We start from the raw sequence: 25,417 nt of genomic DNA on the forward strand, positions 1-25,417 counted from the left end.
AGTGCTATCCAGAGCTTCCCAGGCCCTGTGTCTGCCATCCTTGGGTGTTCCAGTATATTACAGGTGTGCCAGCGTATTTATTCCTTCTCAGCTGTCCTGCAGGGTCTGGAGTAGTCACAGCACCAGGACAGTGGCCACATGAAACGTCTTGTGTTTATCCCAGTGCAATAGATATTATCACTTCTTATGTATGCTCTGCTGTCAAAATGATTGTGAAGCATTGCTCAGTGTAGGTAGTGGCAAAGAGATCCAGGTTCTGGAATCAGACAGATTACTGGATACAATGTATTAGCTACCATTTATTGTTTTTGTAACCTTGGATGAGACACTTAGTTCTTCTGAGCCTCTCTCCTCCTCTGTAAAATGGTTATTTACAAAATCCACTTCGAAATATACAAATCTAAATATACACTCCTTTCCCCATAATCTTGTGGCCACACCTGAGGCTATGGGACCCAGCCCTGAGTTTAGGAGCCAGTGCTTTCTTTAAATTGCCAGGCAGGAGTATGGAGGTATGGTAGGAGTTGGTCTTCAGAAAGGGCGAAAGGGGAGGAAGAGGAGAGCGGAGACAGGAGGAACACAGTGAGGCTGCCTCGGACTACATCTCCCGGGATGCTCAGCAAGAGGGACCGCCCCGCCCCACCCCGCCCCGCCGGCACATCAGGCGCTGCCCACTCCTTGGAGCCGAGCTGCGCGCAGAGGCTACAAGTGCCACGGCTGGTGATCTGGAGACTTTTCCCGAGGAGCCGCGCAGGGACGAGAGCGCGGTGCTTGAGCAGCACTTGGTGGTCAAGACAAGAGGTGAGTGGCGGAGAGTGGTACGGGGAGGAGGCGCTGGGGTGAGGGAGAGACCCGGGAGCCTGGCGGAACAGGGGAGCGCGTCCCCACTCCTTGCCCACGGTTCCTTCCTTGCCTTGGGGTACTCGGCGAAGGATCCCAACTCCAGGTGCCTCGTGCGTTCTCAGAGTTCACCCGGAACCGAGGTATTTATCTCGCAGGGGCACAATTGCCCGAGGTTTGTGGCGCGCCCTCCCGGCAGAGCGCGCTGGAGGGATCCTGAGGTCGCCACCCCCAGACCAGCCTCTCCCCTGTCATTTAGTTCCATTGAAAATATTAATGCTTTTAATTGATGGCAGAGGGCAAGGGAAAGTGCTGTTCCTTCTCTTTGAGGTGCAATTCTATTAACTGCGCTCTTTACAGCAAAGAGAAGAGAAGGAGGGAACGGAAGGAAAGAGTCTTGAGCTGGTCCCCTGAGATGATCCATTCTCCGCTGAGGATGGAAGCCCCGGATTAGAGCCGCAAAGGAAATCGACAGTGCAGCACCAAATGGTGTATTTCCAATGGACCAAGCGGAGTCTCTCTTTTCTTTAAAGATAGATAGACCGAGGAGAGAGAATTAAGTGGAGATTTTTCTCCCTCTTTGTTATAAATTGGAAATCCCAAAGGACTCTTCCGATTTTTAACCAAAGTAGTCCAATTGATGAGTTAATTGTGCCAAAGGTTAATCAGAACGCCTAAGGTCTGAGGAAACTGTGAGATGATTTCTCATCTCAGTAATTGATCAAGTCCATTACCATCGCTTCATTAATTGAAGGATCAACAGTAAAGAGCCGGCCCACTTGCTAAACGAAAGCTCTGGTTCAGTTGTGTTTCTGCACTTTGTGCTTTTTGGTTTCTGTTTTAGCTGCAGACAAACTCTGGTAATAGGAGGGAAGTGTATTTTTTTTTTTTTTTTTTTTTTTTTAGCAAACTCTAATGAAGAGCAGAAAACACGTGGATTCCCTCTCCTATATTTTAAATGAGTTGCCAGGTAGACCTTAGGTGAGCCTGACTTGTGCTTCTGTGTGACTTGGGAGCTGTTGGGGCTGTGAATTTCAACGCACAAAAAACTCGCAACCTAAGGGTTAAATCATGTATTACCCTGGATTTAGAAGCAAAACAAAAAGGGCCCTTGCTTGAAACCTCTGTATTTGGTGATAGTGAAAAGTGAATTTTTATTCCTCAAAAAGACGGATGCGGCAGAGAAAGATGGGGCAGATGGCTTTTTGCTCAATTCAGTTATATCCCAGAAAGATCCCTTGCTGCGGTGGGGGTGAGAGCATTCACGTATGTATAGTTTCAGAGGAAACTTTGCTAAAAGTTTGTCACCTATTTTCCTCAACAGATGTGACTCTATGGGTTTATAATTTGTCTTTTATTGTCAGTTTACTTCTAGATTGGGTATGTACAATTTTCTGGATGGTCAATTTCCTGTGCATGTTTGTTAGCAAAGTGTGTGGAGGGAAGGTACACAGACCCACTCAGACCCAGTGAGCAGGAGTACCTGACCTGTACTGGAGCAGTCAGGTTTGTGTGTGTGTGTGTGTGTGTGTGTGTGTGTGTGTGTGTGTAGGCTGGCCCATTGTATTTGCAGAGTCACCCAGTAAGGTATGTTGTCTACATAATTCTGGGTTCAGAACATGCTGCCGTCATGTGCCATCAAGGGAATGGGATAAGAATAGAAGCACAATGAACAAGCATAGGGTCTTGGGAAAAAGGGCCGTGTGACTAGGGTTATTGGATGTAAAACATGAGGTTAGGAGGGATGGCTCATTAAGCCATCTTTTACCCACTTCAAAACTATGCAAGCAAATGCTGAGCCCAAGGTCCAATAGAGCCCAACTGATAGTGACATATTCGTTTACCTATGGTTATGCTGTAGAGCTAATGTATTAAATCTCTTTTGAACTAAAGAGAGTGTAAACACTTAAAATTTAACTGAATTGTTAGTAAGTCTGTGTTTCCCCAGGTTCTCCAAAAAATCAGCACTCTGCTAAAAAAGGTCCCTGCCTTTCTCATTTGTGTCTCTATACCGGAAACCTGCCTTCTCATTTGAGGGATCCTGTCACAAAAATGTGTGAGTCCTTGGATAAATTTGGCTTGGTGACGGCAATGCTTTCTTCAGAGACACTGCCACTTTCATGCTCCTTTTCTACCCTGAGAAACTAAGTTTCTCAGTGTTAATCCCTGTGATAAATCAGAGAATTTGCCCTTTTCACACTTTCCTGCCACAAGGTGTACTCTACTTTCTTTTAGCCCTTCTGGGAGGAACTGGGGCTCAAGTGTCAACAACTGCGGATGCAAAGGAAATGGGGTGTCCTGTAGTGTAGCCTTAGATCCTGTTGGGTTCTTAACTAACTGTGTTGCTATTGGCAGAATTTCTGAAAGCTGCTCGGAGATGTCTGACTAGCTTCAATGGAGCTCCACTACCTTGCTAAAAAGAGAAGCCAGGCAGACCTGTGCGATGCTGTAGACTGGAGTTCAGGAGGGCCTCCTGGTGACCAGGTATGTGCAGCAGCCACCAAAGCTGCTCTCTGCTGCCAGAAACACTGTATGTCAACCCCAAGAGCCGCCAAGATGGAAGAGTCTAAACTTAGCCCTTCTCCAGTAGACCCCTCATCCTCTCTGCAAGACAGTGTTATTCAGCCAGACTCCTTGCCACCAGGACCTCTCAACTCAGGGAACGACCCAGTAACAGCAGAACGGAAAGTCTGCAACTGCTGCAGCCAGGAATTAGAAACTTCTTTCACTTACGTGGATGAGAATGTCAACTTAGAGCAGAGGAACCGGAGCTCCACTTCCACAAAGGGGAGTAGTCACGTGGGAGACCTGGGCTGGGGAAGTACAGATGAATGGTCCCACGAGGCTGCCATATCCTTGATATCTGAGGATGAAGATGACACAAGTTCAGAAGCCACATCTTCAGGGAAGTCAGTAGACTATGGTTTCATCAGCGCCATCTTGTTCTTGGTCACTGGCATCTTGCTGGTGATCATCTCCTACATTGTCCCACGGGAAGTGACTGTGGATCCCAACACCGTGGCAGCCCGGGAGATGGAACGTCTGGAGAAGGAGAGTGCAAGGCTGGGGGCTCACCTGGACCGCTGTGTGATTGCTGGACTCTGCCTGCTCACGCTTGGGGGAGTTGTTCTCTCCTGTTTGCTAATGATGTCTATGTGGAAGGGGGAACTGTATCGTCGCAACAGGTTTGCCTCTTCCAAAGAGTCTGCAAAACTGTATGGTTCTTTCAACTTCAGGATGAAAACCAGCGCTAATGAAAACACCTTGGAACTGTCCTTGGTAGAGGAAGATGCTCTCGCTGTCCAGAGTTAATTCTGATTGTCAACTGCCTTGAGAGTCTGCCTTGGCATTTTATATGAAAACAAACCACATTTCTTAAAATTAACAGTGCATTTTTTTGCCTGGTAAGAAAAGTTTATTTCCCAAACCAACAGCCAGTGTTTTTGTTCTCTATGTATTTTTTATTTAGAGGAAAAACCATGTAAGATACATTAGGTAACCACAAACAGCTACACCTGTCCTTCTAAAGTACTGAAACTAACTAATCTGTAGTGGCCATCTTCTATCTCTATAGGAAAATATTTCTCATGACCCAGTGTACAAATTATTTATTTGACACAATCTGGGATATTATTCTTTGGACACTAGGAGATTGTACATACAGTAGGATCAAGTAGTAACCTATTTTGTGAAAAAGAACTTAAGCACTAATCACATAATAAGGCTTACATTTAATTATCAAAGGTGCTTATTCTTATCCATTTTCTTGCTATATTTTTTCTTCCCATAATTTGGCTGAATACTAAAACGCTGGGTTTTGTATTTGAATATTTTGAAGCTTAAAGGTGTTAATTATTTTTAAATATGTAAAAGCACATGTGTTTATTTAATTAAATTATTCCTGTACTCAGAAGTGGTAACTAAGTCATTAGAATAAACTTTCTAGTAAAAGAAAATTATGTAAATCATTATAAGACCAATCTGGATTTAACTCAGAATGGTAGTGCCATATATTAGCCAGTGTTGCATGTCCATTTTCTAGATAACATAAAATTAGTTGCTCATATAAATTTCATTTTCAGTGTGTTCTTTAGCCATCATATGGTTACCCATGCTCTTGAAGTCTTTCCCAGTTCTCACACTAGAGAGGCAAAGCTTAAGGCATTTTCAGTATATTTCCAGCATCCAAAAATTCAGGCAGGTCTGAGTCACGATTGGCTCAGGCACAGTCCCAGGTGATGTTTTCTTGTTACTGTTTGAAGAAAACTTCCAATACACTTGCAGCTAGATTCTTGGGGACTGTGCCTAGAAGCCAGTATCACTTGCTGTAGCCAAGCAACTAGCCATTGCCCCAAGATGGCAGCAATCCTTAAATGCACAGCCAAAAAATTAAAATGAGTAGAGAGAGAAAGATTAAACACACTGATTTTGTGGGAACTGCATTCCTCACCAGAACTCACCTCCCACCTAACAGTGGTCTAGGCATCATTCTGAGCGCCTAAAATCCAGGCCCTCAGTAAGTGGGAGATCTTGCCTCATGAGGTTCAGACTTGCTGGATAAGAGGGGTGATGAGCAAGTAGTCGCAACCTTGCAAAACACATACCCACAGCACACATTAATACTCTATTTTGGTAAGGTTATGGTTCAGGAAAGGGGTGGGGAGTGCACCTCAGAAATAGCTTGTAGTTTGTAGTTATTCCCTAAGGTGTTTCCAATCTCCTACTGCCAAGAGTTGTTTTAACTTCCATTACTGTGCTGCCAGGAACAGTGGGGTCATCCTTAAAGAGGACTGGAGCTGGGACCTGGGGTGGGAGGGCAGGGATGGTGAAGGGAGAAAGTGAGAAAGTTACATCTTTTTATAATCTAAAGCCTAATTCTAATGCCTGACGTTTTTGTTGTTATTGAGGAATGTGAAATATGTGGGTGACTTTGGCTGGCAGATTGTGTGAGTCAGAGTATTTATGTGAAGGAACTCTTGTGGGTGCCAGAGATGGATTTGATGAGTTAGGTACACTGTGTTACTAAGGGTTAAGATGCAATGCAAAAGGGAGGATCAGAGGATAGAAAAAATAAGGAGGACAGGTATGTAAAAGAATCATTAGATGAGAAATTTTTATGGACATCAGTGGAAACTAGATGAAGGTCAATTACCTTATCCTATCTAACTGACTATTGTTGATTCAGAAATAATTGGAACTATATAAACATGATTTTTGTTTTCTATTGCTGGTTGTTTGTGCTTTTTCTCTTACTGTGACTCTCATGTCATGGTTTGTGTTGAGGCTACCTTACCAGCAGTATAAATTTTATATTCTCAAAGTTTATAAATGGTCAGATTCTAGCCTGCTTGAGAACCCACTCTGCATGATGTCGAGGCAGTAAGAGAATGATCTCCTTGGCTGAATGACTAGATCTGAGCTGTTTGTGTGTGTGTGTGCATGCGTGTGCGTGTGTGTGTGTGTGTGTGTGTGTGTGTGTGTTTAAATACATTAAAAAATACATGTTTATTCATAGAAACTAAGTGGGATCAGCTGAGTTTTGTTTTTATTTATTGGTGACACAGGTTTAATTAGCTAAATTGCAGACTAAACCATTAATATGCAGCCTGTTTTTCAGCCTATGAAGAAGACAAATTTGAGAATTAAGTGTTAGGAAGTTTTTCAGTTCTATAAAACTGACAAAGGAGAAAAAGGCCAAAGCTTTTCATATGGAAGCATTTAATGAATCTTGCAGTACTTCCAAATTATATATAGTTCTGATGTGATCTAAAGGATATATATATATATATATATATATATATCTCCATGTATATATATATATCAGTTAGGAAAAGAAAATACTCAGGGAAAAAAGACCTAACAAGTCAGAATATATTGCTTTCTTTCCTTGCTTAAAATTTTAAAGTGAAATATAGTAAGTAAATGCTCACTTATTTCAACAATATTATTTAAATCTGCTCATATATAAGGCACATCTTTTTTAGGGTTCCACATATGTGAGAACAGACCATTACTGCAAAAGGAACCAATTCAGAAAATCATCTGGATGTCTCCTTTAGTGTTGCATTGACACAATTCAGATAACTGCCTTAATCAACTTTCCCCCCCACTATTCAGTTGTGTAGCTCTAGTTCATCCTGTCAGTGCCTGAATTAAGGATGAAGATTACCTAAATATTAAGTGATGGTAACACAGGCAAAAAAACCCTGAACTTTAGACACTGTTGTTTACAATCTGATAAAGAGGATTTTTTGGCTCTCTATATGCTTATTTAGAAGTAGTTTGTCAAGATCAGGTGATAAATGTTACACACATTGAACAGACAATAACTCTGCTGTTGGTCTTGGATTCTTCATGGAGATTTATGACCTTATATTTATCTCTTTAACATGGTGCTTGTTCTTATCTATGGGAGTTTTTATTGCTAGACCTGGAGAAGCAAAACTCTTTTCAGAGGTCTGTTGTTTAGGTCTTTAACTTTTTACCGGGTTTTAGAAAAACTAAACTCAGAGCACCATCCTAATATTAAACGAAGGCAGCTCGTTGTTCAGCAGTGCAGCCCAAATGGAAGAGTACCAGAAAGAAAGCTGCCATTCTCCATTACTGCTGGAATCTACATGCTGCCAATGGACAGCTTAATCCTCCTGATGACTTTAATAGGCTTCCTTTTTAGGGCACTTTAAACAGTTTGTGGCAGTTTCTTTGTCATATGTGTGTCCTTTCCAGCCATTTGGAGCTTCTGAAGCAGACGATGTAGTATGATGTACTGGCCCCTCATAAGAAGAATGTATTTTCTCCAGGCTCCCCATCTCATAGCTGATACATAGTTTAGAGGAGTACAGAACTGCTTGGAACCATGACATTCTTGGTGGCTGTGTGTGTTTTTATCCATGTAACTGCTATGCCCCTTGATTCTATACTACCTAGATACTGGCCCTGATATAAATATCATGTTTTGCTGTCTTCTTAAAATATCTGAGTCCATCACTCTTGTACTTATTTATTTTAGGGACCCGGTTGTACCAGTGCTGGCATATGTCCTTTGAGGTGCACTTTTCAACAAAGAGACTGCCCTCCCAAATTCATTTGTGCCTTTCCTTTGCCCCTGGGCATAAGGATAAGTGAGTGAGTGAGCATTATGCCACTTTAATATCAGGAATTAAGTTTCTGAACCCAAGTGACTGTACTTTTTGTTACTTCTTTATGACAGTCAAAAATTCTAGGTAAGAACATTTGAACATTTAGCCTTTATCTTTCATATGTGCAATAATAGGCACATGTACAACTTTACCTGTATTAATCATCTAAAGCTAAAGAAAAAATGTTCTCTTTATCTATTAGAAGGTTTTTCAATCTGAAGATCAGATTCCATTGCAGCAATTACTGCTACCACAAAAATGTGGTCTGACAAAAGAGATTCACAACTTTCACCAATGCTACACCTATTCAGCAAGATTTACTACCACCAGCTAGATTGTACTGTGACAAAGGAATAATACAGATCCTTAGATTTCTCTGTAACAAGGCTTGACCTTTCCCAGAACTGAGCATAAATAATGACTACAGTGGAACAAATTATAATGATGTCTCACTGGCTTTTCCATTATACAAGGGTTCATAAGACAGAGAATTAACATATCATTGTCTTTCAATGATAGCTGATTTTCAGCTATATCATTTTATGGTTCATAATATTCTATAATATTTTCTCCTTTCAACTTTTATGGGCATAAGCCTTGGGAAATAATTTAGCTGACTCATACACTGACAGTGTAAAAACTAAGATTTTATTTTAAATATGTAACAGTGATTTCAAAAATCTGTGGCTTACACCTAGGAGTGTACCTGCAGTCTCTGTGTGAAAATGTATGTACACTCAAGTCTATGTATGTATTAGGACAATATTTTATAATTATAGAACTGTAATATCCAAAGCTACTGTTAGAATAATTTTCTTATATGAAACTTAGCATGCCTTAATGTTGACTTTAAGGACAAGAGAAGTCTCTCACAGATAATGAATGAAGAATCTGGAATCAAGCTCAGAATGAAATGCCATAATTATATAGATCTGTTTTGGTTGTTGAGCATTCCACAGATGTTTGATTTATTTTTTCAGCCTCTCAATTTCAAGTTCATAAGATGCTGGCATGTTTAGAAATTATTTTACCATGAATTATTATTTTACTTCAGGGAAATATGGACAGCAGACTGTATTTTCCTTTGCTCCAAGTTTTAGTAATTCTCCTGTGTTTCAGGAAGAGCCAGACTTGTTTTCCAACTGCCATTTTCATGTTTCCTAGTCAGTCTCCAAACAAATGTACAAAAAGCAAAGATGGGCTATTACTATATAGCATATTGAGAGTTTTTATTTTGTGGTTCTCATTGTGCTTTTTCTTGTCAAACAAGAAAAAAAATTTGACGTTGATTATTTGTTTTTGATATTCTAAAAGGGCAGTTATTAAGATTATGGGCTTTTTCTTAGGGCATTTGATGCCTTTTTGTTAATAGCAAGTGTGTCATCATTTTAAAATAAACCTATAAAGATGTTTGTTGTATTTGTTAAGTTTTAATTAAATTGGAATCTGTGGTGATAGTTTGGTTTTTTAAATTAAATATTTGAAATTCTCTTTCCAATAAAATCAAAAGTAATATTCACCCCAATTCAAGTGTAACATTATTCTTGCTATCATATCATTGAACAATTTAAACTATGCCTTACTTTTTTACTTTATATGAAATAGTCAAAGCTATTTGGGTTTCTATAAATTACTCAGTATTGGACTTAGAGTGTGAATTGCATGATATGGAAAAAAATACTTGAATTTGTATTTTTAAACACACTTATCTAAAAATCTAGAAAGCTTTTAGATGAGAAACAAATACTGAATTAGTTTTATGCCCCTGCTCTTAAATGTCTCTTAATCTAACTTTGATCTCCATTTTCCTTTGAGGGGTGCATAATAATTTATATTGTTAAGTGGGATTTTATCCTTATTACATATAAGTGCTGTCAAGGGTAAAAAAATTCTAATGGGACAATTCCAAGTGAGGCACTACATATTGCTCCACTTAGTTAAAACAAATATTGGATCTATGATTCTTACCTACTTTAAAGGAACCACCCAGCCACCCCAATCCCTCTCCTATGATAACCACCAGTCACTTCTCAGTGTCTCTGAGTATACTGCTGTTTTGTTCATTTGTTTTGTTTTATTTTTAGATTCCACAAATAATTGAAATCATATGGTATTTGTCTTTCTCCACCTGGCTTATTTCACTTAGTATGATACCACTAGTTCCATCCATATTGTAGCAAATGTCAGGTTTTCTCTTTTTTATGGCTGAATAATATTCCATTGTGTATATGTACCACATCTTCTTTATCCATTCAGCTATTGATGGACAAACTTTGTTGCTTCTGTAGGAATATTATCCTTCTTTCAAAAGAAAATTAATTTATACCAGTTATTTTATTTTGTATTTATTACCTTATAAAATAAAGTAAGTCATGGTATTTGAGAAATAAGAAACTCTTTCTATAAGGAAATCATACCACTATTTTGATTTTTAGATAATATAGCTCTCTCTCAAAATATAAACCAAATTAAACCTATCAAAACTGGTAGCCACCCATGAAAACACTAGTTTGAAAAGATACATGCACATCTATGATTATGGCAGCATTATTTACAATAGCCAAGATATGGAAGCAACCTAAGTGTCCATCAAGCGAGGAATGGATAAAGAAGATGTAACTATGTACAATGTAATGTTACTCAGTCATAAAGAAAAGAATGAAATCTCATCACTTGCAAAAATGTGGCTGGGCCTACAGGATATTATGCTAAGTGAAATAAGTCAGACAGCGAAAGATAAATACCATATGATTTCATTTGTATGTGAAATACAAAAAACAAAACAAACAAAACAAGAAACAGACTCATAAATAGGAGAACAAACTAGTGGTTGCCAGAGGAGATGGGGTGGGAAGAGGGGCAAAATGGGTGAAGGGGATTAAGAGGTATGAACTTCCAGTTATGAAATAAAAGCGTGCCAATAAGTCACAGGGATGAAAAATATAATTTTGGAATATAGTTAGTAATACTGTAATTACAAATGGTAACTGCACTTATGGTGAGCATTTTTATGTATATGGTGAGCATTTTATGTTGCACACCTGAAACTAACATAATATTGTAGGTCACCTCCAATTTAAAAAAATCTTGGAGCCTTCCTACTCACCATCCCCACTGAGGTTTTAGATAAGCCTATGCTGACACTTTTCCCTGAAGCTGAAAAGAAATGTAGCTATTTTTCCAAATGCACAATAGTTCTCATAGGGATACATAATCTCTAGCAAGGAGCCCCAAAATGGAAAGAAAGTCATATTTGAGTGCTTACTATGTGCCAGGCATTCTGCTTTGATGTACAGTGTTATGCTTATTCTTTATAATGCATAGTATAATAAGGACTTCAGAACCAGGGAGACAAATGACTTGAAGTTTGAATGCTTGCTCCTCTACTCCTGTTAAGTCATCTGAGACATATTTTCTTCATCTGTAAAATAGAGATAATATTTGCTTTGTAGAACTCTGATGAAACTTAAATGAGATAAAAGTGGAGAGAGAATCCTGTCCAGTATTCTACCATTAGATTCACCAGTATCTTAAGTGGGCTGCTTTGTAACAGCAGAACCTGGGTTCTGGGAAGTACTTGGGAGTGATGTTCATGCTGATTAAATACTGGTTGACAAATAACTGAATTGGGCCATCATCATGTTAAAAAATAATCTCCTCCACCTCTTTTTCTCTCCTCCTCTGCTCTCTTCTCCTTTTCTTCTTTCTATTCCTCTTCTTCCTTATCCTCCTCTTCCTTTTCTCTCCTCCTCTCTCCCCTTCCTTCATCATTTGGAATTCTCTTCTTTCCACCAACATAGATATGTCCCAGAAAGAAAATTATATTCCCTTCATGAGACAGAAAACCAACCTAGAAACTCTTCTGCTTAATTGTGGGGTAAGACCTGCTAACAAATTGTACCATAATCCACCAGGCCTTGAATGTCATAGCTCCAATCATTAGCATGCTACGTGGCAGAAAACCCAATTAGTTTTTGAATGGAAGAACCTCACCACAGAAAAATCCAACGAAATCTTTTTTTGGTTGAAAATCTTTTTTATTTTACATTCATAGTGCTAAATCTTCAAAGATTGTTTTCAGTGAGCACTCTGGCTATTCTCCCTTACTGCCATTTATCCAGACTAGAGAGTTTGCATGCTTATATTGAACTTATCTTTTAATTTTATTTACTCTTGCCCACATCCTGCCAAATTAGGGAAATTAACTACTCTGGAATACATATGACGTTAGAACAATTACTAAAAATTGAACTCATTTTCCCTTGATACTTAAATGGCATAGTCAGCAATGCCCCCTGCTGCTGAATAGATCCATAGCAGGGAAACCAGGGGCATTAGAGAAAGAAGGGAGCATAACCATGACCTGCCTTAAATCATACCTTATACAAATGATGATTTCAGAAAAGAATTCCCTTATTACAAATAGAATTAAAGGGGATGAAGAGAAATTGATGCTAGATCCTAAACAGTAATCAATGAGGCTGAGAGAGATTTTGAAAGATAAAGATTCATCAACAACACAGCCTTATGTCAAAGATCGTACTAAGAACATGGCTATCTTGGATAATCTCAAAAGAACCATCACTGAGTTGAGAAAGAGAAGCCAGGGCTAAATAGCAAAGAAACAATTCAGGCTGGAGGCAGGAAAATTTTGAGTATGGTTATTGGCACACGAAAACTGATGGAAGCAAGTAGCACAGAAGCCTAAGTTTCTGAAGAAATTTCTTGCCAAAGAAGCCTTTGAATTTTTAAGCCTCAAAAAGCAACAAAACTTGTACCAGTAGGAAGCAGGCCTAAAAATTAATATGGGCCTTAAGAAGGGCATACTCCTGGGTATCCATTTTAAATGTGGCCATGGAGAATAAAAGACAAGGAAGAAACTCCTGGAGGCTTGAACAGGGGCCTTGGACAAGTGAATGTTTTCCAAACAGCAGAACAAAGTCTAGTCAATAAATATTCTACCCCAAGGACAGAAGGCCTGTCTAATGCCTGCCTGACAGAGTTTCATAATTTCTATGCATCAATGATTGTCTTGGGGTTATTATATCCCTGTTCCATCATTTTATATTGTATATGAGGTATAACTTGTCTTTTCACTTAATAGTTTTCCAGATCCCAAGAAGAGATACCCAGAACTTATGAGGAAGACTACACACATCCTGGAAGTCTTGGATTTGGAGCCAGAGGCAGTATTTGTATGTATCTTTGAGTCATCCCCTTTGGGAGTTGAGTATGCTCTGTGTATAAGAGAAGGGGTAGACCACAGCAGATCCACCAAAGATCATGCCCCATTTCCCTTGGGCAGAGTTGTGATAATTGAGAGCAGTGGTCCAACCAAAGACTCCATTTCCTAGCATTCTTTTCATTTAGGTGGGGCCAAATGACTAATTTGCACCAATGGTATGTGAGCAAAGTGATCTGTGTCACTTTCTCCCTGAAGTAGTTAAGAAACCTGCATATCTTTATTCACTTCCCTCCCAAGTCAGAGCTGACTTTGGGCCCTGCAGAAAACAATCAGGCTCTCAACCCAAATGGAGCGAGATAAGTCTGTGGATGTGGACTATAATGAACGACAAACTGACCTTGAGGGAAGAGCCAAGCACTACACTTCAAAACATAAAGCGCATCATGATTTGGGGGAAAACCTCTAGTTCTAGTCTTATCCTCTCCTTTGAAATGACAAATCTTCCCAATTCTCAATCAAAACACCTGCTGTTATCTTTTATGGTTGAGAATTATTAGTACATCATATTAATAAGTGATTTACTAAATTGATACCTAAAGAGGTTAATGATGAAAACTAATAGTATTGAGTGCTTATAATATGCTAGGTACCAGTTTTCACAAATACTCATTTAATCCTTACAACTATCCTGTAAGGTAGGTACTCTGATTATCCTAATGTAATTCAAGAGCAAAGTCAGATTTACCATAGAAATTATTAGCTTGCCCAGGCTTTGTCACACAGCTCATTGTGGCAGATTCAAATACAGAATTTGACCACTTAATACCCTTTTTAAGGTTAAAACTAGTAAATGGACCCCAACCATGCCCTTGGGTCTGCAGCTGCCCCTACTCAGAGGACCCAGTCTACCTTCAGAGAGCAAAGAAACCAAAAACTCAACATCTGTTAAATAGAAAAACATTTTTTGCATACAAACAGGAAAGTCGGGCATTAACCAGCAGTAAAGACCAGAGAGTGATGACATCTGAGGGCCAGGTCCGTGAAGCGACAAAAGTTCTGAAAATTAAAACAAAAATGGTTGATAAAGAAAATATTAGTAGACCTACAGGGAGCAGAAATAATACAACAGGGGAAAAAAAATTGTGTCCCTTTAAAACCCTCTAATGAATTGGTCAGTTCAAGTATAACAATTGATACACATGATTTTGAGGAAGCAATCTCACCCTGCAGTTGTTACCAGTTAAAGATGACCCCCAATGTCAACATTTGACATTAAGCCAAGCATATCACCTTATAAACAATAATAAAAAGAAACAAGTAGTGACAGAAAAACCACAGCAAGAAGCTAATGTGGCAAAAAAGCCTGTGCTGGGGTCTTATTGTGGCCAAATTGTTCAGTCTAAGGTTAATTCATTTAGAAAACCTCTACAAGTCAAAGATGAGGGCTCAGCAAAAGCAGAGAAAAGTGCACCTGCTGTCTCCAAAGCCACCAAGCCTCAGCCTGGGAACACCGACAAGGTCACTGTGAGAGACGACAGAGCCTCAGACATAACAGCTGCCCCCAAATGTGTGAGCACTGCACCTCAGGACAGACAGCTCAGGCAACCTCCTATTAGAAGTCACCACAATGCTCAGGAAGCCGTGAAACAAGGCCTCGGGAGAACCTCTGCCTGTATTCCAAATCAGAAAGGGCCTCGTGGAAAAGAGTGGCTACAATTAAATGCAGTTTCATCTGGTATCAAAACCAGTTCTACTCAGGACGTAAAAAGAAATAAGACACCGTCAAGAAACATGATGTCGGAAATCATAGCCAGGCCTGCTTCGTCTTCAAATACCAAACTGGCAGAAATCTCAAAATCCACCGACCAGAGCAGACACACTATCGCAAAAGTGACCCTCAATACAAGACCAGCTAGGCCCAGAGAGACGGCAGAAGAGTGAAAAGCTCATCTGAGTGAGTGGAGGGCTGGCAAAGGAAGGGTGCCGACAAGGCCACCTGCCTCAGGAGTCACCCAGCCTGAGCCCAGAGGGCAGGATGAAAAGCCAGTTGGGTCCTTCTGGACTACCCTGGCAGAGGAAGATGAACAAAGATTATTTACTGAAAAAGTAAACAAGACATTCTCTGAATGCATAAGCCTCTTTAATAAGGGATGCTCAAAAGAAGAAATATTGGTCACATTGAATTACCTGATTAGAAATATTCCAGATGCCAAAAAGCTTGTTAAATATTGGATATGCCTTGCACGTATTGAACCACTCACAAGTCCTATTGAAAATATTATCGCAGTCTATGAGAATGCCATTCTGGTAGGAGTTCAGCCTATTTAAGAAATGTGACATGCAATTGTAGATATTCTAACAATGAGTCAAGAAAAAATTAAATTTAGAGAAAATAGAGGTTTGTGTAGCCGAGGAACAAATCCAAGAAGTTAACCCTGAAGATACAGGTATCAGTGTAGGGTCAGAAAAACCAGACATGGAAAATAAACATCACAGAAATGTGGTATTTCAAGACTGTGTAACAGAGCAAAATGACAGAACAAAAGATCCAAGCAATGATGTTAAAACTCCCAATACAGAAATCAGGGCAAGTTGCCTAATTAAGTGTAATGTGTCTACTGTCTTCTGTCCTAGAGAGTAAGATTCTATTCTTTTTTAAATTGTGCACCTAATATGTATACAATAAATTAAAATATCTGCATATAAATAAATAAATAAATAAAACTAGTAAATGATTGAGAGCCAAGACTTCCAGTCCAGGTCTGACACAAAGATCCATGCTCTTTGTATCCATAAGAGGCTGCATTTACTTCCGTATTTCTTTTCACCTGAACTGCTTGTGCTTCCCTCTGCCAAGGACAACTTCATTGATGATTACTCACATCATCTTTGATCTCACCCATCTTTCAATGACCATAGGACTTAGTGTCTATATTCTATAATTCACTCAGTGTAGACTGCCCTGTATGGGTCACTAATCGTTTCATGTATTAGACTTTTCCTTCCAGTTAGATTTTAAACTGTGGGAGGGCAAGGACCCTCTCTTACCACCAGAGTACCTAGATCAATACTAACTTGTAGTGCATAAATAGGAACATGATGAATTTTTCTCATTATGCCATAAACAAGTAGTCTGCCCCAGTACTAAAGTAGGGATAATAAAAGAACCCAAACGAGGAAAAACCTCTAGAGAGCCACAAAGTGGATTTAAGTTGGAAACCATGACAAGGAAACTTGTAAAAGAACAATGATTTCCACTTGCAGAGCCAAAGGCCAAGGCATACCTTAATAAAAATTCAATAGTTTTTAATAGTTGATATGCAAAAATATTCCCTTTCACCAGGAACCAAACATTCAAATTAAAATACTAAATTGATATAATTTTATCCTCAAATTGGGAACATGTTTTCCTTCTATAAAAGCAATATTTAATGTTGCTATAAAAGATGCTATCTCATATATAGCTTCATAGGAGTATTACTTGATACATTTCTTTCTGGAACACAAATTAATTCTATGTACCTAGAACTATGTAACTATATATAATACTTTGAAATATTCTTTCTCCTGGTACCCTACTTCAAGAAAACTTAAATAGAAATATTCAAGGAGATTGATAAAGGTTTATTTACAAAGGAATTTACTACTGCATTACCTAAAAGAGTGAAAAACTGAAAACAATTTCATAGCTCAAAAAAAAAGAGATTGCTGAGATTGGGTAAGTCCATAAAATGGATTGCTGTAAAATCACTAAATATAATTTTCAAAGATTTGTTTAAGCATATGGAGAAATGTTCATAAAGAAATATTAAGTGAAAAAGTTCATAATACAGAGCTTTCTTTTTCTCAAATATACTACAATCCCAATTATGTGCTACATATGTGATTTATGTACAGTTGACCTTTGAACAATGCAGGAGTTAGGGGTGCCAAACCTACAAGTCAAAAATCCATGTATAATTATGACTCCCCCAAAACTTAACCACTAATAGCCTTAGTTGCCCAAAAGCCTTATTGATAACAATCGACTAACACATATTTTGTATATGTATTATACACTGTGTTCTCACAATAATGTAAGCTGTAGAAAAAGAAAATGGTTTTCAAATTGTCACAAATTTCCAAAATTAATTTCAATGCAATTCAAATCCCTGTTGTTCAAGTCAACTGTATACCTAAGACAAGAATGAAACATTAAAATGTAAATAGTTATCTCTAAAGTGAGGTTATTGTTGATTTGTTTTTGTTGTATTTTCTAAATTTTTCTTTTTTATTTCTAAATGTGTTTTTAACAAACATTTTTATACTATATGCCAATATATACTATTTGCCATACTATATGCCAATTATACATACTATGCAATTTATACATACTATATGCCAATATCAATTCAACTGATTTACAAATATTAACTCATTTAAATTAATCCTCATAAGAACTCTCTAAGGTAAGTACTATTGTTATGTCACTGCTATTGATGATAAAACTAGGCACAGAGAGGTTTATAAATTTCCCCAAGGTAGCATACCTAGTAAGTTATTGAAGCAGATTTAGAGTCCATGCATTTAAGTGTGTATGACTGTGAAAAGCTTTTAAAACCAGAAAACAAAAATATTTTTAATTGGAGAAAACAACAAATTATGAATTAATTATCTTGACTTACTTGGGCTAATATAACAAGATAAGAAAGCAACATGAAGAATTCAGTTACCCATCAGTTAGAAGGCAAAATGTGAGAATTTTCAGTGGGGCCATAAAAATTAGATCAGTGTCTGGGATAGTTAATGTCTTCTTGCTGGAAGTAAAAAGGTGGCTCTCAAGGTCCCTGCCAGGCCTATTATTCAGTGATTCATGAAACAATAATGCAGGGTTGGATGATCTAGTTTGTTCCTAATTTTAATTATAAAATTAAATTTGTAGTCTTATCTTTTAAAGGAGCCACATAGACAAGACTCTCCTTCCTGTAAGTATAATAATTTAATATTTTTTTGTCTACAACTTAGAATAGCAAACATGATCTGAATACTTTCTAAGAAGAAAGTCAACTGTTCTCTTACTTTTCTTTACAGACCTGCATAAGTTGACTGAGGAAAATATAGTACAAAGAAGAAGTCCTCAGCATATTGTCAGGTAAGTATAGGAATTACACCATATAAATAGCTACCATGAATAATTTATTTGGTAGCTAGATGGTATTATTTGTGCTGAAATGTACTTTATCAGATTTCCTTCCTCTTCTTTTGGTTTTCTATGAACTTAGGTTTTGTGTCAATATACATCAGCAGAAAAATATTATCTGTTTAACAGTTAAAAAATTCTAATTTGGCAAGAGACCTATAATTATTCCAAGAAGCTGGTTTTATTGTGTTGACTTCTATCTAGTTGCAGTAGGAAAACAGTTTAGTAGAAAAATTACTAATTCATTTTCTCACTATATACTATGCCATACTGGTTTTAAAATAGGAATTTTCCCATCTTATAACAGTGGGCCCCCTTTGTAGCTTTTTACTCACAGATTGACATTTCTCCTAGGGAAGAATGAGTGGAAAGTAAAACTACTCTGTATAATAAAAAATGAGGCACTAGAGAATTGGCATAGGCACCTAGGAATAAAGAGAAGGACAGGAAGAAAAGAGCAGAGGGAGGGGCCCAAGAAAGTGGTCAGAGACTTGGATGGAAAAGTCTGCTTATTGACAAATTCCTGGTTGCAATGATGCTGAAGAATTTTGAGGATCAGTGATATCATGGATTTAATATTAAGCTGTTTCCTGTTCCTAACTATTGTGTATGTTGTCTCTCAATGTCTTGAAACCTTTCATACAACTCAGACACATATAATGGCCTCATATTAGTAGAGCCATGGAGAATTTAAGGATGGCAAATAGAAGAGAAAGTGCAGGACCCTTGGCACCAGCCCCCTGCTACAGCCCCCCTGGTGTAGACACCAGCATTAGAGGGAGATGCTTGTTCCAGAATCCCATGATCTTTAAGGAAGCAGATGAAGATTTGAACCAGACATAAGAGCAGCAGGCAGCTACTGGCAGTAGCAGAAAAGCAGGCTCTGGTATGCAGTGACTTATCTCTAATTTTTCCCAAACCTAGTAGGAAGGTGGTCCTTGAAAAGAGTCACGATGGTTGCAGGGAAGGGAACTGGGGGTAGATGAAGGGTGAAAGCTGCAAACACTTGAGTTACAGGAGTAAATGGTGGAAAGTGGGGTAGAGGACAACAACTACATGCCATGGTATACAAACTGAACTTTTTTCTATAGATAATGGAGAAACTATTGAAATTTTCTTTAAAAAATGGCATAATCAGAATTCATTTTTGGAATGAAAACTCAAATGATGGGGTAGATCAAACTGGAAAAGTGGGTGAGGACAGTTGGGAAGCAATAAGAAGGTGCCAAGGAGAAATGATGAACTAGAAAAGTAAAGGGAAAAACTGAGAGGAAGTAATAAGTTAGGCATTTCAAAGATCAAACAGATAAAATTGATGATTGATTTGCATGGTATGAGGGCAGTGAGAGAAAGTGCTTGGATAATTTGTCATTAACAAAGGTATAAAAAATATAGGAAAAATCACCAAATGGGTTTTGAAAAGTTGTTCTGTGTTTGAGGTATGTGGGGAACATCCAAGTGAAGACGGCTACTGATCAGTGGAAATATGGGTCTGGAGTACTGGAATGACATTGGTTTATGATATAAAGCTTTGTGACAATATTTACTCGACCCCAAATTGGGACCCAGGGTATTTAAATCTTCAATGGTCACTGAATTTGTTTTCATGAAAAATTTCACAAATATAAGACTGTGGAAATATATTGCTAGATTTTAATTAATCATCATTCAGTAAAAGAGTAATGCCACTTGAAATCAAAATATCCCTGAAAAAATCCAGGATATATGGTTACTATACTTGTATCTCATCTATTTCAAAGAAGATTGATGAAATTTATGTTAAACCAAAGCTTAAATATAAAAAAGATTACTTCAAAATCAGAAGGAAGAAAAGAGAATATAAACTAGATATCTGAAACTAGACAATAAAAAAAACAAAATAAAAGTTTGTTACCCTTGAGGTACCTGTTACAATAAGAGAGTGAATAATATTGGATCATAGTTATAAAATATTTGATAAAAGAAAGTCCAGCTATTAATGTAGAGAGAGAAACATATCTTGGCATGAAATTTGGAGAGGAATTTATCACATGGATCTTTACATAAAGGACAATGACAAATAAAATGGAAAATGGTTTTACCAAAGCTACAGAAATGTTCTTCAAATGGATGTTTCTGATATCATAACATATTACCATTCATATAATTTTATATAACTGATAATATAAAAATATAAATATATTATAATAATAAGTATATTTTTCTAAAAACAAAGATACTGTAATCAAGTTTCTTTCTGATGATAACTTAATAAAGGACTGGAGCCAGAAATCTCTTGAGGAATGGTTAGTTAACATGCTTATCTGACTGACTCTCAAATACTGGATTTTCAAGCAAGGTTATGAGAAAATTGTTGAATCTGATCTTTTGTTGTTGAATTATCTGATGAGTGCCTAGATTGTTGATATTCTGTTAGTGTATGAAAGTAAATTTCCAATGCTTTGGGTGTCAGTTCCACAGGGAAGGAGTTAAAATTCTATTGTGAAAATTTCAAAGGCTGCTTTTTATGTTGGTCCCTATGGAAGTTCTTACCTTGTCTCCTTGAATGAGAACCATTAAAGACCTTGCAAAAGTCCCTTTAACTTGGAAAATATTTGAATTTTTGAATTTGTTCAGTTACATAGAGAATTTTCACACCATAAAGGGTGGAAAATGTGATTTGGCTTGAAAACTTTGAAGGTTTATGTTAATAATGTATTACCTTGGCCAAAAATAAGCTCTTCATTGCCTCTATAGAGAACATGCTGATGAGTGTAAAAGATCCAAATGAAATAATTCAATAATTAATAAATAATAATAGCAATAAAGTTATACTTCATTACTGCTTTTCCTAGGTATCTTCAAATATTATCTATCTTAAAATCCTGCAGGATAAAGTCATTTAGTGTTGCCTACTTAACTATTAAGGATGCCAGTAAATATAGATGCTTTCATTGTTAAGTAGATATGCTAAAAATACTGAAAATAATCTGCCAATATGCTTGCTGCTTTGCCTAGTGCTCTGATAGAGAACAAACAAGCAGATTCTTACAAACTCCTCCAAAATAAACTCCATACAGAGAAAGCCTCTCCCAAAAGATTTGGTCAGAATGTTAGGAGTGCTTTAGACTTTAGAAGAGGATATCCCATTACTGTCACTATATGTCAGATGTCAGAATTTAGGGCAGAAATGTAGAGGGTCACTATGTTTAAAAGTTCTACCTCTAGGGATTATGAAGTATTCAATAAATCATGGGATCTTCTTAGTGATAAAAGGACTATCATTTAAGTAATAAATGAGTTTGATAAGGTATTTTCTGCTTTGATACAAGAGTTGTCTATTAAGAAATGCCTTACAAGGAAACAATATTCTCCAATTCAGTTTCCTATGAATGATGTTTCATAGTAAAACCACAGAACAACCATATCTAATCATGGTATTCAAATCCCACCTGAGATGATTTGTAGATGGAACCTAGAGATACTCAGAAGGCTGTCAACTTGAAGAACAGTTTTTTACAGGCATTCTATATCTCTATTAATAGGACCCTTCTGGTAGGTTTTAACCTAAAGCTAGACAACTTTTCTAAGACATATTCTTGTGTATACCATATCAGTTAAAAGACAACTGTCAGAAATAGACAACTTTCTAGAAAAGTACAACCTTCCAAGGCTGACCCAGAAAGAAACAGAAAATCTGAATAGACCAATTACCAGCAATGAAATTGAATTGGTAATCACAAAACTACCTAAGAACAAAACTCATGGACCAGATGGTTTCACTGCTGAATTTTATCAAACATTTAGTGAAGACCTAATACCCATCCTCCTTAAAGTTTTCCAAAAGTAGAAGAGGCCAACATCACTCTAATACCAAAACCAGGCAAAGACACCACAAAAAAAAGAAAATTACCTACCAATATCCCTAATGAATATAGATGCAAAAATACTCAACAAAATATTAGCAAACCAAATTCAAAAATACATCAGAAAGATCATCCATCATGATCAAGTAGGATTCATCCCAGGGATGCAAGGATGGTACAACATTCGAAAATCCATCAACATCATCCACTACATCAACAAAAAGAAGGACAAAAACCACATGATCATCTCCATAGATGCTGAAAAAGCATATGACAAAATTCAACATCCATTCATCATAAAAACTCTCAACAAAATGGGTATAGAGGGCAAGTACCTCAACCTAATAAAGGCTATATATGACAAACCCACAGCCAACATTATACTTAACAGTGAGAATCTGAAAGCTATTCCTTTAATATCAGGAACAAAACAGGGATGCCCACCTTCCCCACTTGTATTCAACATAGTTCTGGATTTCCTAGCCATAGCAATCAGACAACACAAAGAAATAAAAGGCATCCAGATAGGCAACAAAGGAGTCAGACTGTCCCTGTTTGCAGATGACATGATATTGTACATAAACAACCCTAAAGAACCCACTCCAAAACTACTAGATCTAATATCTGAATTCAGCAAAGTTGTGGGATACAAAATTAATACACAGAAATCTGTTGCATTCCTATACACTAACAATGAACTCACAGAAAGAGAAATCAGGAAAACAATTCCATTCACAATTGCATCAAAAAGAATAAAATACCTAGGAATGAACCTAATCAAGGAAGTGAAAGACCTATGCCCTGAAAACTATGGGACACTCTTAAGAGAAATTAAAGAGGACACTAATAAACAGAAATTCATCCCATGCTCTTGGCTAGGAAGAATTAATATTGTCAAAATGGCCATCCTGCCTAAAGAAATCTATAGATTCAATGCAATTCCTATCAAAATACCTACAGCATTCTTCAATGAAGTAGAGCAAATAGTTCTAAAATTCATGTAGAATGACAAAAGACCCCAAATAGCCAAAGCAATCCTGAGAAGGAAGAATAAAGCAGGTGGAATTATGCTCCCTGACTTCAATATATACTACAAAGCCACAGTAATCAAGACAATTTGGTATTGGCACAAGAACAGACCCACAGACCAGTGGAACAGAATAGAGAGTCCAGATATAAACCCAAGCATATATAGTCAATTAATATACAATAAAGGAGCCAAGGATATACAATGAGGAAATAACAGCCTCTTCAACAGCTGGTGTTGGCAAAACTGGACAGCTACATGTAAGAGAATGAAACTGGATTACTGTCTAACCCCATTCACAAAAGTAAACTCAAAATGGATCAAAGACCTGATTATAAGTCATGAAACCATAGAATTCTTAGAAAAAACCATAGGCAAAAATCTTTTGGACATAAACATGAGCAACTTCTTTATGAACATATCTCCCTGGGCAAGGGAAACAAAAGCAAAAATGAACAAGTGGGACTATATCAAACTAAAAAGCTTCTGTACAGCAAAGGATACTATCAGTAGAACAAAAAGACATCCTATAGTATGGGAGAATATATTCATAAATGACATATCTGATATGGGGTTGACATCCAAATTATATAAAGAGCTAATGCACCTCAACAAACAAAAAGCAAATAAGCCAATTAAAAAATGGGCAGAGGAGCTGAACAGACACTTCTCCAAAGAAGAAGTTCAGATGGCCAACAGGCACATGAAAAGATGCTTCACATCGCTAGTCATCAGAGAAATGCAAATTAAAACCACAATGAGATATCACCTCACACCAGTTAGGATGGCCTCCATCCAAAAGACAAACAACAACAAATGTTGGTGAGGTTGTGGAGAAAGGGGAACCCTCCTACACTGCTGGTGGGAATGTAAACTAGTAAACTAGTTCAACCATTGTGGAAAGCTGTATGGAGGTTCCTCAAAAAACTCAAAATAGAAATACCATTTCTCCCAGGAATTCCACTCCTAGGAATTTACCCTAAGAATGCAGCAGCCCAGTTTGAAAAAGACAGATGCACCCCTATGATTATTGCAGCACTATTTACAATAGCCAAGAAATGGAACCAACTTAAGTGTCCATCAGTAGATGAATGGATAAAGAAGATGTGGTACATATACATAATGGAATATTATTCAGCCATAAGAAGAAAACAAATCCTACCATTTGCAACAACATGGATGGAGCTAGAGTGTATTATGCTCAGTGAAATAAGCCAGGCAGAGAAAGACAAATATCAAATGATTTCACTTATTCTTAGAGTATAAGAACAAAGAAAAAACTGAAGGAACAAAACAGCAGCAGACTCACAGAACCCAAGAATGGACTAACAGTTACCAAAGGGAATGGGACTGGGGAGGGTGGGTAGGAAGGGAGGGATAAGGGGGAAAATGGGGCATTACGATTAGCACACATAATATAAGGGGTGACATGGGAAAGGCAGTATATACAGAGAAGACAAGTAATGATTCTATAGCATCTTACTATGCAGATGGACAGTGACTGTAATGGAGTATGTGGGGGGGACTTGATAATGGGATGAGTCTAGTAACCATAAAGTTCAAGTAATTGTACATAAATGATATCAAAATAAAAAAATTTTTTAAAAAGTCAACTGTCAGTGTGAAATGGAATTGTTCTGGCTAGCCCACTTATATGTTTATCAAACTCTTACTGGAAAAATAGCTAAGAAAAAATACCATAAAAGTGGACATGACCTTCCAAAAATAAGGCTAATATTTCCCTTCTTTCATCTCTGTCCCCTCGGCTAGATTTTTCTATTTCATACCCTAGTCTGCTAAAATCAATCCATCAATCAACCAACCAATCGATCCAAACTGCTAAAACCTCAATTGTGTTCTTTATGGAGTTACCAACTTCAGGACTACCTCTTAAAGCCCTGGAAAATGAAGACCATTGAGAACATTGACTTAAAACTACAGAATCATTGGTAGCTGGAGAAAAGAGTAACTCAGGTAAGGAAGATTTGTCAGACCTAAACCTCTATGTTCAGGATTACCTAAGCTCTGATCTCCAGTTCAAACCTGGAGTTGAGTGTCAAGGCCAACATTAGTGTAGGAACAGCAAATGTACAGTATGCAATCTTCAACTTTTACATCTAATTACAACCATAGGCAAATCAAGCACCAGAGAATGTACTGAAGTTGTATACCAGGAACTGACAGCCACATTGACTTGGTATG

At 37.6% G+C, this 25,417-nt stretch overlaps 1 protein-coding gene and 1 pseudogene across 2 annotated transcripts; both read left to right on the forward strand.

The window, feature by feature from the left end:
* Nucleotides 1–255: 255 nt before the first annotated feature.
* On the forward strand, nucleotides 256–6,272 carry TMEM74 (transmembrane protein 74). 2 transcript variants are annotated; one of them, XM_057497829.1, is made up of 4 exons: nucleotides 256–801; nucleotides 2,268–2,362; nucleotides 2,393–2,427; nucleotides 3,196–6,272. In XM_057497829.1, the coding sequence occupies exon 4, from the start codon at nucleotides 3,235–3,237 to the stop codon at nucleotides 4,150–4,152; it is 918 nt and encodes a 305-aa protein (XP_057353812.1). In that variant the 5' UTR covers nucleotides 256–801; nucleotides 2,268–2,362; nucleotides 2,393–2,427; nucleotides 3,196–3,234; the 3' UTR covers nucleotides 4,153–6,272. The 2 variants fall into 2 exon arrangements, with proteins under 2 accessions (XP_057353812.1, XP_036732344.1); XM_036876449.2 differs by lacking the exons at nucleotides 2,268–2,362; nucleotides 2,393–2,427 and having other exon boundaries at nucleotides 257–801.
* A 4,307-nt stretch (nucleotides 6,273–10,579) lies between these two features.
* LOC118907569 (cytoskeleton-associated protein 2-like) lies at nucleotides 10,580–15,560 on the forward strand (annotated as a pseudogene).
* The last annotated feature ends 9,857 nt before the right edge of the window (nucleotides 15,561–25,417 follow it).

This window comes from Manis pentadactyla, chromosome 3 (genome assembly GCF_030020395.1).
Source record: "Manis pentadactyla isolate mManPen7 chromosome 3, mManPen7.hap1, whole genome shotgun sequence".
Classification (NCBI taxonomy): domain Eukaryota; kingdom Metazoa; phylum Chordata; class Mammalia; order Pholidota; family Manidae; genus Manis; species Manis pentadactyla.